Here is a 15,220-nt window from a genome sequence, read left to right as displayed (position 1 = left end):
AAAAATATTGAATCCAATTTTTGGCTGGGGTTTCCATGCAACTTTTAAAAATATAATAGGAAAAAACAAGTATTAGTTATTATTTTTGACAGATTTGTCTTCTTGTTATTAATGTGTGAATCTGTTAAATTTTATGAACAAAATAGTGAAGTTTTGCTGTCTTTCATAAATAGCTAAAATGCTGATGATTTTCTTTTTTAAATTAAATATCTGATCTGGATTGTGCCTATTATTTTAAGATTCAAAGAGCATTTCATCCATGGTTATTTATCTAAATATTTGCTTTCATTTAATTTCATTTCAAGCCTTGAGGAACTATTTTAAAACAAGATTGTCAAAAATATGTAACCAGCAAATGGCTTACCTTGATTTTTTTTGTTTTGTTTACTTGTAAAAATGACATCTGCTATCAGAAGAAAACATATTTTGTTACATCATGATAACGAGACGACAGACTAGAGTATTTATTTTTTATGTTTTCTGCAATCTGCAGCCATACAAAGTCATTTACTGAACACCAGAATAATTGACCAATTTCTAATTAATTACTTTAATTGTGCTCTAACTTTGTCATAAACGACGTCCAAGTCAATCATTGTCATTGGAGGAGACGGTCTTCCCGGCTGCAGTTCAGTGATCCTGCGGTTGTTGTCAATTTCATTAGCGACCAAATATGGAACCAGATGATCTACTTGGTTACAGAATGATTCATGAGAGGTGAAAATATGGTGATTACTAATGTAAATCCAATTTTTCTGCGTTCTTGTGCTAATGAGAAATACTATCCAGTTCTCTCAATACCATGAGAAAAAGGTTTTTAGTGATAACGAGATAGTAGGTGTCATTATCACGGAAAAACGGGCGGAAAAAGGAGGGTAGATACAAAACAATGCAATTATCACAAGAAAACAAAAAAGAAATGTAAATGTGATCAGGAGAAAACAGAAAAATGTAGATATTACCATGACAAAAATGGAAAAAATCAGATTTAGTTATTAGGAGAAAACAATGTTGTTATCACGGGAAACAATGCCATTATCACAAGAATAATTAAAAAAATGAAATGTAGATGTTTTCATGAGAAAACAATGTTGTTATCATATGAAATTGATTCCATTATCATAGGAAAGTGCAAGAAATGAAGATGTTATGAGAAAACAATGATGTTATTGTGAAAAAATTGGGAAAAAAGAAATGTATATGTCATTATCAGAGAAATTATGACATTGTAATGAGAAAAAAAATGTAGATTTAGTTATGAGGAGAAAGCCATGTTAATATCACGGGAAACCATGCCATTATCACAATAATTAAAAAAAAACGTAGATGTTTTCACGAGAAAACAATGTCATTATCATGGGAAAACAGAAAAAAGAAATGTAGATGTAGTTATCAGGAGGAAACAATGATGTTGTCACGAGAAACTGAGGCCATTTTCATGAAAAAATTGAAAAAAAAAAAGAAATATAGATGTTGTTATCATTAGAAAATGTAATTATTATGGAAAAAAATGGAGATGTCATTGTCACTTTAGATGTTGTTATCATGAGAAAACTGCCAAAAAAAAGCAAAGTATGTCGTCTGCGGCTTCCATACGAAAGGAACCTATTAATCCATTTAAAATGTTATTTCATCACATAAAGTGTTGTGTTTGGCAGCTACAGCTAGCATTAGCATATGCTAACGCTAGCTGTTTGATTTAGTTTTCATGTTTGAAGAGCTGACGTGGTTCAAAAACTGTTACCTGAAGGGACTTGTGCATCAGTGTGTATTGAAGAACATGACAATAGAGCAAAACTCCCTTTTAGTTGGTCACTTTTAACAGTTTCTGCTACAAAACAGGGATGCCATAAGCAATACATTCATGACTAGAAATGTCAACATTTAAATTTTAAAAGTACAAGTTTAAACAAAAAAATATATAAGAAAACAAAAAATGAAAAAAGTAATAAAGCAGATGATTTTAATACACTTGGAAGTAATTAAATCAAACACTAACAGCTGGTCTAATTGCAAACTAAAGCCTGGTGTGGTCCTCACAGAGGTAAGCAACAAGTTGAATGTCACTGGAACTGTAGCCTATGTTAAAACTGTTTTTATTATTATTATTTTTTTTTCATCCACTGATTTTTATTTCCTTTATTGACCAATTTTTGTCTAGTCTTGCTGTATGCTTTGGAAGGCTTTTATTCTGAAAGTAAGAGGAAGCACAATAAGCTAAAGAATTTGTAAAATGTCTGTCCATTTATCATGTTAAGCAAAGTTCTTGAAAAACAAGTCATAAAAGAAAAGTAATCAGACACTTATATAATTAATCAATGGGTAGAAATAGCCTTTTTCTGGCTTAAAAAACAAACTAAAAATGTTGTAAAAATTAGAAAACCATTAAAAGCTTTAACCAAACATGTGAAGGATCAGTTTAATATTGTGTTGTGGTTGAGAGACTGCTCTGTCAATGCTGTGGCTGAAGTTAAGTGGGCATGAGTTGGACTGATGTGAAAACAGATCTGTGAAATCTCCTCTTTGTTTTTGTAATGCCTTGCTGAAGAGCTCTTCTACTGGTTCCACTTCTACTAAGTGGTGCATTTCCACAGTTTCTGGTGGCACATATTATTTTAGTATTGCTCTCAAAAGATAATGTTGAATGCAACAGTATGTCAATGAAGGAGTTATTTGTTATTTGATTGCTGCTCTGGGTATTTTTATTTGATTTTGAAGATTTATTTTGAAAATGTTCTTCAATTTTTTTTGCAAGTGGATTAGATGAGCCCGATCTGGAAGTAAAACATATCTTAAGAATAGCTTGATTCAATTATTATATTTTGAAAGTCTCGCAACTGTACAGAATAACTTATAGACTTTTAAGAAAAGCACATTTTAGTTTTTGCATGAGCTTCTCAAACCTATTTTTTGTTTGTCACAACAGACTGAAAGCATATGATTTCATAATTAAATCAAATGATCAAATTTCATTACATGATGAAATATTGTGGTAAAATTAATTATCTCTCTAATCCGATTAAGGCAGATATTCTCAGCTCTCAGTGCTGGGGGGATGCTTTAGCCAGTGTCCTTTACTGACATATTTATCTTATTTAGTCTTGATTTTTTTTCATCCTGAATTTAATGTACTCCTCAAAACACAACAATTTGTTGCATTAAAGCTTTCTGGTGACTCTATGTATCTGAAAATGATGAGCAGTCTGGGAATCTGGTTTGTCCTGCATCCTCCGGCAGCATCATCTGACTCACTCGGGGTTTTGGATGCTGCCTCTCCGCCTCTCAAAGCTCATATAAAAACTCCTGCAGCTCCACCCTGAAACAGTCAGGATGGACACAGACTCGACATCTGAGCTTGAATTTTAGGCTGTATTTGGTGCTGCAGATTTAGAGTAAAAAAAAACAAACATTCATCACCAAGAATGTTGTTAAAATCATGGTTTAGTACTCAGATTACTGAGGACTAAACATTACAATTACTATTTGGAGTTTTATACAATACTGGATTTTATATATTATAATATCTTTTTAGGTAACTTTATATAATCTTTTAAATGTATGTTAAACTATTATCAGATTTTTTTTTTTTTTTTTACCAAAAAAACAGTAAATATTGGTCCCACAAAGGTAATACTTCATTTAACACTACAGTACTTTCAGGGTATTTTACATGGTACTTTTTATGGGCCCTATTGGGTATGGTACATTTACATGGTACTCAAAAAACTCTATTTGGTTTGTATTTATGTGGTACCTACTGGGTATTTATGCTGTACATACTGGGTATTTTTACATGTTGCGTTTATGTGTTTTTTGTAGTACTTACCACATGCAAGTACAAATAAAGTACATTGAATGTACTTCTTTACTTATTGTATGTTTCATGGTATTTATCATGTGTAACAAGAACAGAAAGTACATTTGAAGTACTGTAAAAAATAACCCAGAGTTTATTTTCTACTTACTTAGCAGGTTTATGTGTTTCATTGTATTCACCATATCTAGGAAGATGGGTAATTACATAGTACTTATTCAGTACCTTATAGTGTTTTTTGTTGTACTTAATATTAATTAGAGCTGAGTAGGTACACAGAAAGTACCATTTATTATATGTGAATTTTACATTTTAAGTTATCGAGTGCTTTTGTGGTACTTACCATTTAATAGGAGATAGTAGTTACACAGATAATACCTCTTAACTACAATAAAACTGGACTGTAAAAGAAACTCAGCCCTATTCCCCCTCTACTACATAGTACTTGCAGTAATACATGCTAGGTATGTTCACATGAGTATTACTTGGTATTTACCACTTAAGTAAAGTGCAACTGAACTGATGACTAAATACAATGAAACATACCATAAGTAAAGAAGTAAACTCAAGGTACTCTATTTGTACTTACTTTTTTCTTACATGTGGTAAGTAGTACAAAATACATACTAAAACAACATGTAAATACCTAGTAGGTAGTATCAAAAAACCTGGTGTGTACAGCATAAATGCCCAGTAGGTATAATATGAATACCCTGTAAGTACCAAATAAGTATGAACCACATAAGTATAAATACAAGCCAAGTACCATGTAATTACCCAGTAGGCCCAGTTAAAAAGTACCATGTAAATATCACTTATTACTCTGTAAGTACTGTACTGTAAAAGGAAGCTTTACCCCTAAATATTATTTTTTTTTCTTTTTTAAATAAAGTTGTAGTAAAGTGTCACAATAAAATTGCCATTATGTTTTCTATGAATTCTATGGTGGCCCTGAAGTTCAAATCACACCAAGACATCAGTCAAGGCAGAAAGATCACAATGGTGATTAAAAACGTAAAACAAATAATACTAATTTAAAAAAATACTTCACATTTTAGAAATCAAAATTCCAGAAACCAAAACACAATTTCCAAAAACGTAAATGTAAAACAAAAGAAATTAGAGAAATTCAAATGAAATGTTAAGAAACACACTGAGAAATCAAAAAAGGTTGGTACTATGTGATATCACTGACTGGTTGATGATTTTTTCTAAGTCTGCATACTAATAAAAGTTTAAGGATTAGTACGGAGTATTTCTAGTACTCATGGCGAATAACTTCCGTTGATATGATGGACAAACGTCCTCATCCAATCAGTGGTGTTCTATTGAACCTGCCTTTTCCGTTTTTTCCAGTCGAAGTCTAGGATAATTTAGAGTCCCTGATTCACCTGTGAAGCATAATAAAAACAAATTCCAGACACGACTTACAAAAACCACCAGAATCGTGATGAATTCAGACAAAACTTCCCTCAGTTTACTTCAGTTTAAGTCCCTGAACCGTCTTCATCCCGCGTTCCTCCTCTTTCATGTTCCTCTCTGGATCGTTCCTTTGACAGGAGCTCTGGTCTCTTTAATTTCCAGCCCTGACTTCCTTTAGGGAGACTCGCAGCCTAATGAGGATGAATGCGTTGGGCTGCTCTCTTTCTGGGGCTGTGGGCTGCGTCTGCCCTGCCTGTGTTTTCTTTATCAAACACCCCCTGAGGTCATCCCAGCTCAGTTAGGCTGCGCTTTTGATCACTTTTTATTGTTTTTTTTCTCTCTCCACTCTTCTTGGAGTGAGAGTATTCACATTCGCAGCACGGATGCAGTCCTCTCCTTCAATGACTTACTGCAGTCAATCTGTTTTCTGCTTTTTTTTTTTTTTTAAATCCGGTTTCTTGGATTACCTCAGCCTGTCCTCAATGTCATTTCTAAAGTGGTTTGACTGTCTGCATTTTAAAATTGTTGGCTATATTTTCAGCTTCCGTCCCTTCTCTGACACGTTTTTTATCTCTTAACCACGTCCTGCTCCTCCGTCAGACCTTCTCTCTGCTGATTTGTGGCTTGGTGTCCTTGATGATGTGTTGTTTTGGGAATCTGCAATAAAGCTTGTTCATTGGAACTGAAGTGGTGATAATTGTGCTTAATGATGCTTTTTGTATCCAGGCAACGACGTATGCTCAGTTCTTTTTCCAGCTAATCTACTTTAAAAGGGCAAGCCATGCAGTCCCACAGAGTCTGAAGAGGTTAGGCATGGACATGCATTCACAGACCCGCCCACACAGGATAAATACTGCCTGTTTTTTTTTTTTCTTCTTCTTTAGGAATCGCTGCAAATGCAAAAACGCAAGTGGGCTAATTAGCCCAATTATTTCTATATTTGAACCAATTTTCTCTGCTTTTATCCTGAAGAAAATATAATTGACATTTCAGGTTAAGAAAAAAGTAAAAATGAAATTCATGAACAACTGAAATGGTTTGATATAAACAAGTGATTGTTCATCGTCTCTATGAAGATGAACTTACAATTTTAGGTAACTAAGCTTCTCCTTGCAGTAAAATCTTGTATCAAAGAGACTTCCTGCAGCCTAAAAGCCTTTAAGTACTCCCAGTTCAAGTTAGTACACCTTAAAATTATGAGTATCTATTAGTGAACTCTGCAAAGTCCTAAAAAACACATAAACCTTTCATATTTAGGAATGATCCTTCAACAACTACATACATTGATAATAAAAAGCCACCAGCAGGCAGAGAATTAGTGTCAACTTCACTTTTTGGGGAGAAAAATGTACAAGTATTTTTCTGTAAGCAACGTTTATGGCCATAAAGGTGCAGTGGTTGCCTATGTGTCACAAAGAAGGGGATGATTTTGAATTCTATAGCAGCTGGGACAATTTCAAACAGGCTAAATTTTACTTTTAAAGCTCTGTAGAGTGGCAGGAGTTCATTAGAAATTTGAACAAAAACAATACTTGAACTCAATTTGAAGTATAGTTTTCTTAATATATGTTTTCAATGCTACAAGAACATGTTAAAAACTCAAAAAACAACTTTTTTTGTCAAAGTGGTTCTTAGAAATCAGAACTAAAGATCGAAAACTGAATACACTGTAATATAACTGGCATTTCTTCTTAAAGGATTTTGGATTTAAAGTAAATTTGTGGCTACATGCACTGAACTGGAATTCAGGGGTTTTGCTTTGAATCAGACAAAATTGGCTAAAAAGAGAAATTTTCTCCAAAAACAGATTTATCAAGTAAACTGTACTCGAAAAATTGAATGCAAAACAATCCAGCAGTGAAAATAAATGTGGAAAAATTCATTTTTTAAAAGTAAAATTTCACAATTAAAATATAAATTTGTTGTATATGAACTATGAACAAACCTCAGTTTAAGAGCTTCAAGGAGTAAATGTGTTTTAGAACTATGGGAGTGACTTTTACAAATATACACATTTAATACGTTTTAGTGTTTTATATGAGTCGAAACACTTTTTATTTTCTCTAGTATGTCCTGCCCAGCATCTAATCAAAAATTTGTTTGATTAGATGCTGAAGACCTCATGTGTTGGACAGTTTTTAATGTAAAAAAAGAGGAGTTATGTATTTTCTGACGCATGAGGAATATACTCATATAAACTCCTTTTGTATTTGAAACTAAACTTTTATTTTATTATGCATTTATATAAATGGAAAACAGAAAAGAGAAGGAGAAAGTGTGATGCCAGAGATGTTGGAAAAGTGAAGAACATGATTAGAGGAAGATTAAAAAGTTAGAGGGCTAGAATGAGGAAAATAGGAAAGAAGTTACTGGAGGTTTATCATTATTACTGTCAATAGATTTGTGTGCATACTCAAATAATACAAGTCTTTTGGCCCCTAAAACCTTCACACACATACATCTCAACACATGCATATGTAAAAAAAGCACTTTTAATTAATTGTTTAATATCTGTTCCAGGATTTTTGGTGTCAGAAGACCCAGATTCCCTTTGGAATTATAGAAAAATTCTGCAAAGAGCTACAGAAATGAGTCAAGATTTCAGGATGAGGAATTCAGAGCTGCTCCCTCAGGCTGGATTGTAATGCGACTGACGAGAAACATCGCAGAGATTCCTTCATTCCTTCAGCTGTTGAGTTAATGATTTCTGACAGTCTATCTTTTGTTGGCAAATTCCCGTCTCCTGGCAGATTCTCTCTTTTCTAATTTGCTCTTCTTGTTGTATTTCTTTAACAAAGTTTGTCAGTTTTTAGGTCAGTCTGTAGGAATAAAATAGCTTTTGGGATTAGCCAAGATTAGGTTTTTTTTTCATCTAATTCCAAGCAGGAATTCGGCCAACATGATGGAGTTTTCAGTTAGCCAGCTGCACATGAGCCAAACATGATCTCAAGACATGTTTTACGGTCTGAGCATCAGACACACGATCAGGAGCGTCACGGCCTCAGGCAGTTTCTTAACTAATTAATTCCCATCTTCTGAATGAATGCGGAAGTTCATACGAAGGCCTAAGCTTATTTCCTGTCAAATTTATCTATTTAATCTGAATTTAAACTTAAATTTTTGTTATTTGATGGTTAAAAAACTAAATATTGTGTTTAAAATAGTCTTACATTAAGAATATGCTGTGATGTAATCCACAGAATGTTAGAAATTAGCATAATACTTTTGGAAAATAGAAAAAAAATACATTATTACTTAAAGGAGAGAAATAAATATGTATATTTAATAGAAAAGTCATATGTATTTATTATTTTTTTTTTAGTAAAAGTTATCTAATGACAAAATTTTTTTAACATCTTGGTACATCCAAAACCTAAATTTAGACTGCTACAATCCACATTTTCTCATTTTTATGCCTCAGCTAAATAGATTTAGCTTTGGAAAATGCTCATTCATGTTGTCTAATCTTTGGGTTTTTAGCTGAAAAAAAATTCTGTTTCATGCAAACTCGATTGCCTGTTTTTCATGTGTCCTGGTGCCGGCAGGAGTCGGCTCAGAATGTGATGTTGGTGAAGAGGCAACGACGTTGCCTTTGAGTTCTGCTCCTCTCCTGCAGGGTGTGGACAAACCGCCTGCAGCCTGACGCGGTGGCGTGAAGACTCAGAAGTTGTTTTTCCTACTTTTTCTCATTCCTGCGACTTCAGTCGGCACAGCAGATGAGATCAGATGAAACGAAAGTTTTCACATGTCAAAGAAAAACATGTTTGTTGAGTTTGTGCCTCACGATCTAAAAAGTTTTCTATGTTTTTCTAAGCATGTTCCATTTGAACTTACAGCCAATCCTTTTAGAAATGGAGTTACACACATTTCAATGCAAAATTTGTAGCTTTTAAATTCAATAAATACTAGGGGTGTTGGGGGAAATTGATTTATCGATATATTATGATATTTCCTTTGGTGATATTGTACTGATTTAAAATCCAAACAAGACGATATTTAAATAAATAAGTATAAGCGTCCTTCAGGGTTTTACTTTTGTTTTCCACCTGAACCTCCGACCACTAGATGGCAGCACACTGAGCCTCTTTGAGTAGCTCTACACCACAACAGAACAACACAAGTTTGTGTTAACTGTTCAGTCCGCCTTGTAGTTCTTGTTATCATGAGACATGTTCAACTTAGTCTGTATTTGGGATAGGTACCGATCGGAAAGTGCTCTTTTTATGAGTTCAGTACCCATCACAAAGCTCTTTTTTTTAATTAATTAACATTTATTTAACCAGGAAGTCCTGTTGACATTAAGAAATCTGTTTTACAAGTGAGTCCTGGCCAAGAGGCGGAAAAAAAAAAATTAAGTACAGTCAGAAAATAAAAACAGCATTTCCTTTAAAAACAATTACAAACAAAAGAATCTTTCGCTCGCACTCTCAGCTGGGATTTAAAATCATTAAGCGGAAGAAGTTCTGTAAGTTTCCAGGGGCGATGCAGGCCAAAGCTGTTCCCTGCTCTCACTACAAATCACAATATCATCTGCAAACATCATAGTCCATGGTGATTCCTGTCTAACCTCATCCGTCAATGGTGATGGACAGACTGACAGATGAGGTTAGACAGGAATCACCATGGACTATGATGTTTGCAGATGATATTGTGATTTGTAGTGAGAGCAGGGAACAGGTGGAGGTGGAGTTAGAGAGGTGGAGGTTTGCCCTGGAAAGGAGAGGAATGAAGGTTAGCCGCAGTAAGACAGAGTACATGTGTGTGAATGAGAGGAACCAGAGTGGAAGAGTGAGGTTACAGGGAGAAGAGATAAAGAAGGTGGAGGAGTTTAAGTATTTAGGGTCAACAGTACAGAGTAATGGAGAGTGTGGAAAAGAAGTGAAGAGGAGAGTGCAAGCAGGTTGGAATGGGTGGAGAAAAGTGTCAGGTGTGATGTGTGACAGAAGAGTTTCAGCACAAATGAAAGGAAAGGTGTACAAGACTGTGGTGAGACCAGCCATGTTGTTTGGACTAGAAACAGTGGGACTGAAGAAAAGACAGGAAGCAGAGCTGGAGGTAGCAGAGATGAAGATGCTGAGGTTCTCTTTGGGAGTGACCAGGATGGATAGGATCAGGAATGAATACATCAGAGGGACAGCACATGTTAGAGGTTTTGGAGATAAAGTCAGAGAGGCCAGACTGAGATGGTTTGGACATGTTCAGAGGAGAGACAGTGAATATATTGGTAGAAGGATGCTGAGTCTAGAGCTGCCAGAAAAGAGGTCTAGAGGAAGACCAAAGAGGAGGTTTATGGATGCAGTAAATGAAGACATGAAGGTGGCTGGTGTTAGAGTGGAGGATGCTGAAGACAGGCTTAGATGGAGGAAACTGATTCGCTGTGGCGACCCCTGAAGGGAAAAGCCAAAAGGAAAAGAAGAAGAAGCGGAAGAAGTTCTGTAAGTTTCCAGGGGCGATGCAGGCCAAAGCTAATTTTATTACAGTGAAAGATGTACTTACTGTTAAGGTAGAGTTTTTTTAAGCTATACTTAAAAAAAAATTGTTCTGGTACAGTCTTGGGACATATCGCGACATGTATCGCATTACCCGACTCTCGCCAATTCACAACCCCATTAAATACCCACTCTTATCATCTTTTGATCTATTTTAAAAGTGTTCCAATTGTCTTTTAATTAGGATTATCCCATTTTTAGCCAAAAATCAAAGAACCTGTGTTGCTTTCTAGAACATAGTTTCTGCAGAGCGGCAGTAGTTCATTAGAATTTCGCCTCTGATTTGTGGGCGGGACTTTTAGTGCAGAGCAACCGTGTCCTCCTCCCCCCTCCTGTTGCTGATAGTTTGGATCATTACTTTTTCCAACTACATTCTGATTACAGAAAATACTCAGAAACAGAATTTTAAGTGTATTTATTCCCTAAAATATGTCCTCCATCATCAGGAAAAAGCCACAAGAACATGTTAAAAACTCAAAACTCATTAGAATGGGTCTACAATACTGTATTAAGTTATTTGTTCTCTTCAAATTTATTCTTTTTTGTGATATAAAGTTTGAATTTAAAGGTTTTTAAAGTAAGTGTGAGGCAAACACTAAATCAAGATTTGACGTGTGCGTTTATTCCTTTCACTTTTGCAGCTTCCCCCCCGAGGCTTTCAGTGGAAAACATTTGAAACAGTCAGAAAGAATCCACAGACCGCTGCTGCCTGCCTGCTCTTCTCGTTGTCACTCCCATCAGAGGAAATCCATTTCGCCTCAGCTCTGATTTACTTGACAGGGTTTTTGTCTGCACTTACACTTCCTGTCTGACCTTTTCTTTTCTAACACATCCTCTCTGCTCGGACCGACTGAGCTGAACACGTCTGGACTTTCCATAAAGTCATTTCCATCTTTAGGAGCTCCTAAAACACGCCGTTTGACTTCACTTTCAGATTTAAGCGTTTAAGACGGTTCTGCCCGCCGTCTCATTCTTCCTTTAAGCCTCCCAGGCTGCAGCTCATCAGTGGTTTCTTTAGCGAGAGCTTCCCTTTCTTTGTCAGATATGCCTCCCTTTTTTAAGGTTATTTCTCTGTTGGCACTGGCTTCTGCTCTGTCAAGTACTTTTAAAAATTCTGCATAGCCGTGGCTGTCTACTTTACAGCCTGACAACCTGCCTCCTTCATACAAATCGAGTCCTTCAGCTATTCTCTCCCTTTAAAGTTACCTTTGCTCCTTCCTCCCGTGTCAAGTTCACACTTTGTCAGCTAAGTTTTTACAGCCGACGACAGTGGGCTTTACTTTTTGTCCCGATCAAACTATACCTTGATCTGTACAGTCAGCCTTCAAATCGCCCTGTGTGGTTTGTTCAGTACAGCTCCTCCTTTGACATTTTACCACTTCTATCTGCCAGCTTTTTTCAATGCATTACTGCTCTGATTCAATTTTTTGTCTCTATTTCTGCTAAAACTTTACAGTTTTTTGTTTTTAGCTGCTTAACCCCTTGACGTCTATTTATAATAATATGTATAAAACCACTTTGGCTCCAAAATTACTTTAATTTAGCTTCTGATGGAAAGCGAAAACATAAGGGAGTTTTTTTTTATGGCTGGAAATAAATTCAGGCATCAAGGGGTTAAAACATATCCAATATTATGATTTGATTAAATGTTTGTATATTACTGTCAGATCAGGGATTTGAAAGATTGGTTCCTAAAATTTTAGGCCTAAAAAGTGCAAAAGTGGAAAAGTAAAAGCACAAAAATGCAAAAACTATATAGTGCAGAATTTTATAGGGCCCTGGAATTTAAAAGCAATTCGGACACCATGAAAAAGATAAATAAAAAAATCGGACACCATGCTCACTACCTTTTTTTCGATTTTCTAAATGCTGGATATGACGTCACCGATTTCACAAAGTGAACATTGAATCAATACGAACATTTCACAACATCTATGTATAACTCCACTGTGTTCTGATGATGAAAATGTGGATGATTAATTAAAAATTACATTTAGACAAGTTTTTTTTTTTTTTTTCAAAAATGCATGCTCGTTTTTTGCAAAGACTTCTGGGAAATTTCTAGGGCATTTGATGTTGGAGTTATAGCTTTAGAAAATGGTGAACGCACTATATATTGCACACTATAGTAAGTAAGGAAGGAATTTGGACATAGCCTATCTGCTACAAGAGCACAATTCATAAAATATGGACAGGATCTCTATGTGGCAAAATGTCACGGCATTTGGGGTCCTTAGAACATTAACGTGCACACTTTCCCCCCACTGTCATCAAACTACATACCTGAACAAAGGGAAAAAAAATTATTAAATAAAATCCAGAGATGATTAGCTCAAAGAAAATAAGATAAAAGGATCCTGATTTTCAAACACAATATCTGGTACTCGGAGCCGGATCAGCTGAAAAACAGACCTCAGGCCAAACCCTGTGAATTTCAAGCGCCGGGAATACCACAGATAACCCTCACAGAGGTCGCACAGACGCAGGAATGATGAAAGCATATAGAAAGTTCTGGGCTTAGTGCAACTTCACTTCTCTCGCGTGAGACCTCTCTTATTCTGCACAAATTAGTATTAATGCTGACAGAATAACGATTTTTTGATCCAAAACTCCAAGAACATCCGATCTTACAGGCTGTTTTCTGATTCCCTCAGATATTTGGAACATTTTTAGGTTTCAAAAGCCTGATTCGGGATAGGATTTTTTTTTTTTGACAAGTGCTGGAAAAAGGCTTATTAAAAATGACAGGAAGGTAACAGGATCTGAAACCCGCAGACGCAGTGACAAACATCGCTCACAGCTCCTGGATGCGAGTCCAGCAGAAGGTATTGGAGCCTCTGTTGGCCAGTGGCCAGTGTGGCTAATGAGCTCTATTGCTTTGATGCTGGAGTGTCTTGGAGTGTGTGTGCGTGCTTGTTAGCTCAACCCCCCGGTGAAGGGTTATTTTTCACTTTTTTTTCTAATATCTGTTATTAGCCCTCCTTCTCCAAGGAGTGGAGACATTAACTTCTGACAAGGACAGCCTCTGATTCTTTTGACTTTATTTTTGATGAATCCAAAGTGTCTTTTAGTCTCAAGACGTGCTAAAAAATGTAGATTTTACATATTTTTTACTTTTTTATTGTCAATTTTCTCTCTTGAAATGATTTTCCTCATTTTTTCCCAAATGTAAATATTTTGCTTAACTGATTTAACCTTTTTTTTTTTTTAAAGGATCACGATTCCCCTTTTTGTTTTCTGATAACACAAAGTAGCAAGCAGCAGGAAATAAAATCTCTTTGTTTCAATTGTATTATTCCAGTTTTTTTTGCACAACAAAACTCTCTTGTTTTGTTTTTGTACTTAAAAAAAAACAATCCATACATGTTATATTGAAAAAATTGAAGAAATCAAACAGTTACTGACCTGAAATCTATTCCTCAGTCACTTTGTGCAGAAATCCATCCTGTGTTTAGCCTTGCAGTCGACTCAACCAGCTCCGCTACCCCAGAGATCCTTCTCTCTGTGAGCTTGTTCTCTCCGTCTGCCTCCCTGTCATTCAGTGACACACTCACAAAAACCCACACCAGCTGGAGAAGACACACTCTCAGATGTGGGTTCTATCCTGTGAATGGATACTCACACAGACACGACACACGGCGCAGCCTTTCGTTAATGAATTATAATGTTTTTCCTTGATGGGTAAAGAGGAGAGACGAGGGGGTTGTAGTACTCATTTTGATCCCATTCACTCCCCCTCTTGTCTCCTCCCTCCTCTCTGCTTGCTCATCAGATTCAGTGATGAGCACATCAACAGTCAAATCTATTCCTCCGGGTCACATCTGTGCTCCTTTTCAAAGAGCACACACTCCTCACAGCCGGATATCACTGGCATACAAATTGCCGAGTTAGTCGACAAACAGCCGTGTTAGTTCTGGGATAAACTGAACGATAACTCACTTTGTGTTATCAGGCATTAAACCCTCTTGTTTACACGCTGTTATAATCCAGTGGCGAGCAAAAACCAGCCGTTCAAGTGAGACCCCAAACTGATGGAGGAATAAAAGAAAAGGGCAGCTTAGACAGAAACAATTTCTTCTCTTCTCACGTCTTCCTAAAGCTCTTATCTTGTGTTTTCACTCCCCTCCCTTCTCCTCTCTGTGATCCCTCCTTCAATAGCCATTTCTGTCTGTTAAAAACACAGCTCTGATTGAAACGGCTCCACAGAAGAACAGAATGAAATGTGATAATTATTTAAAAAATGCTTCACAAACTCTTTCTCTGCTCGTCTCCTTGTTAGGGGCCGTTCCATTGTCGAAGCTTTTTGGGTTTTTCGTGGCTTTGTCTCGCTTCGGGAACGGTGTCAAGAGATTTGGATTTATTGGGACAAGTTTTAGAAATAGAAGTCTGCCGGCTCGACAGAATGCGTTTAGACAAAAGGGATAGCTGTCTGGAATCCTGTCCCCAGATTCCTCAGAGGAGAAGGGTTTTGTGGTTCAATCATGTTCTGGAGGAT

General features: G+C 36.1%; 1 protein-coding gene across 3 annotated transcripts in view; it reads right to left on the bottom strand.

Annotated features, from left to right (window-relative positions):
- LOC112138900 (serine-rich and transmembrane domain-containing protein 1) overlaps positions 1–14,945 on the bottom strand; it is a 19,133-nt gene extending 4,188 nt beyond the window's left edge. Inside the window, exon 1 of one of the 3 annotated variants that reach the window (XM_036215299.1) lies at positions 14,131–14,945. Coding sequence is in view for 1 of the 3 variants with exons in the window: in XM_024261566.2 (XP_024117334.1) it covers positions 1,745–1,862 (118 nt within the window). In the remaining 2 variants the exon portion in view is untranslated. Of the gene's footprint in view, positions 1–1,744; positions 4,169–14,130 lie in introns of those variants that run through there. The other 2 variants (XM_024261566.2, XM_036215300.1) reach the window with 2 other exon arrangements.
- Positions 14,946–15,220: the final 275 nt, after the last annotated feature.

The sequence above is a fragment of the Oryzias melastigma genome, linkage group LG14 (assembly GCF_002922805.2).
Source record: "Oryzias melastigma strain HK-1 linkage group LG14, ASM292280v2, whole genome shotgun sequence".
Classification (NCBI taxonomy): Eukaryota; Metazoa; Chordata; class Actinopteri; order Beloniformes; family Adrianichthyidae; genus Oryzias; species Oryzias melastigma.
This window is presented reverse-complemented; position numbering and strand designations above follow the sequence as displayed.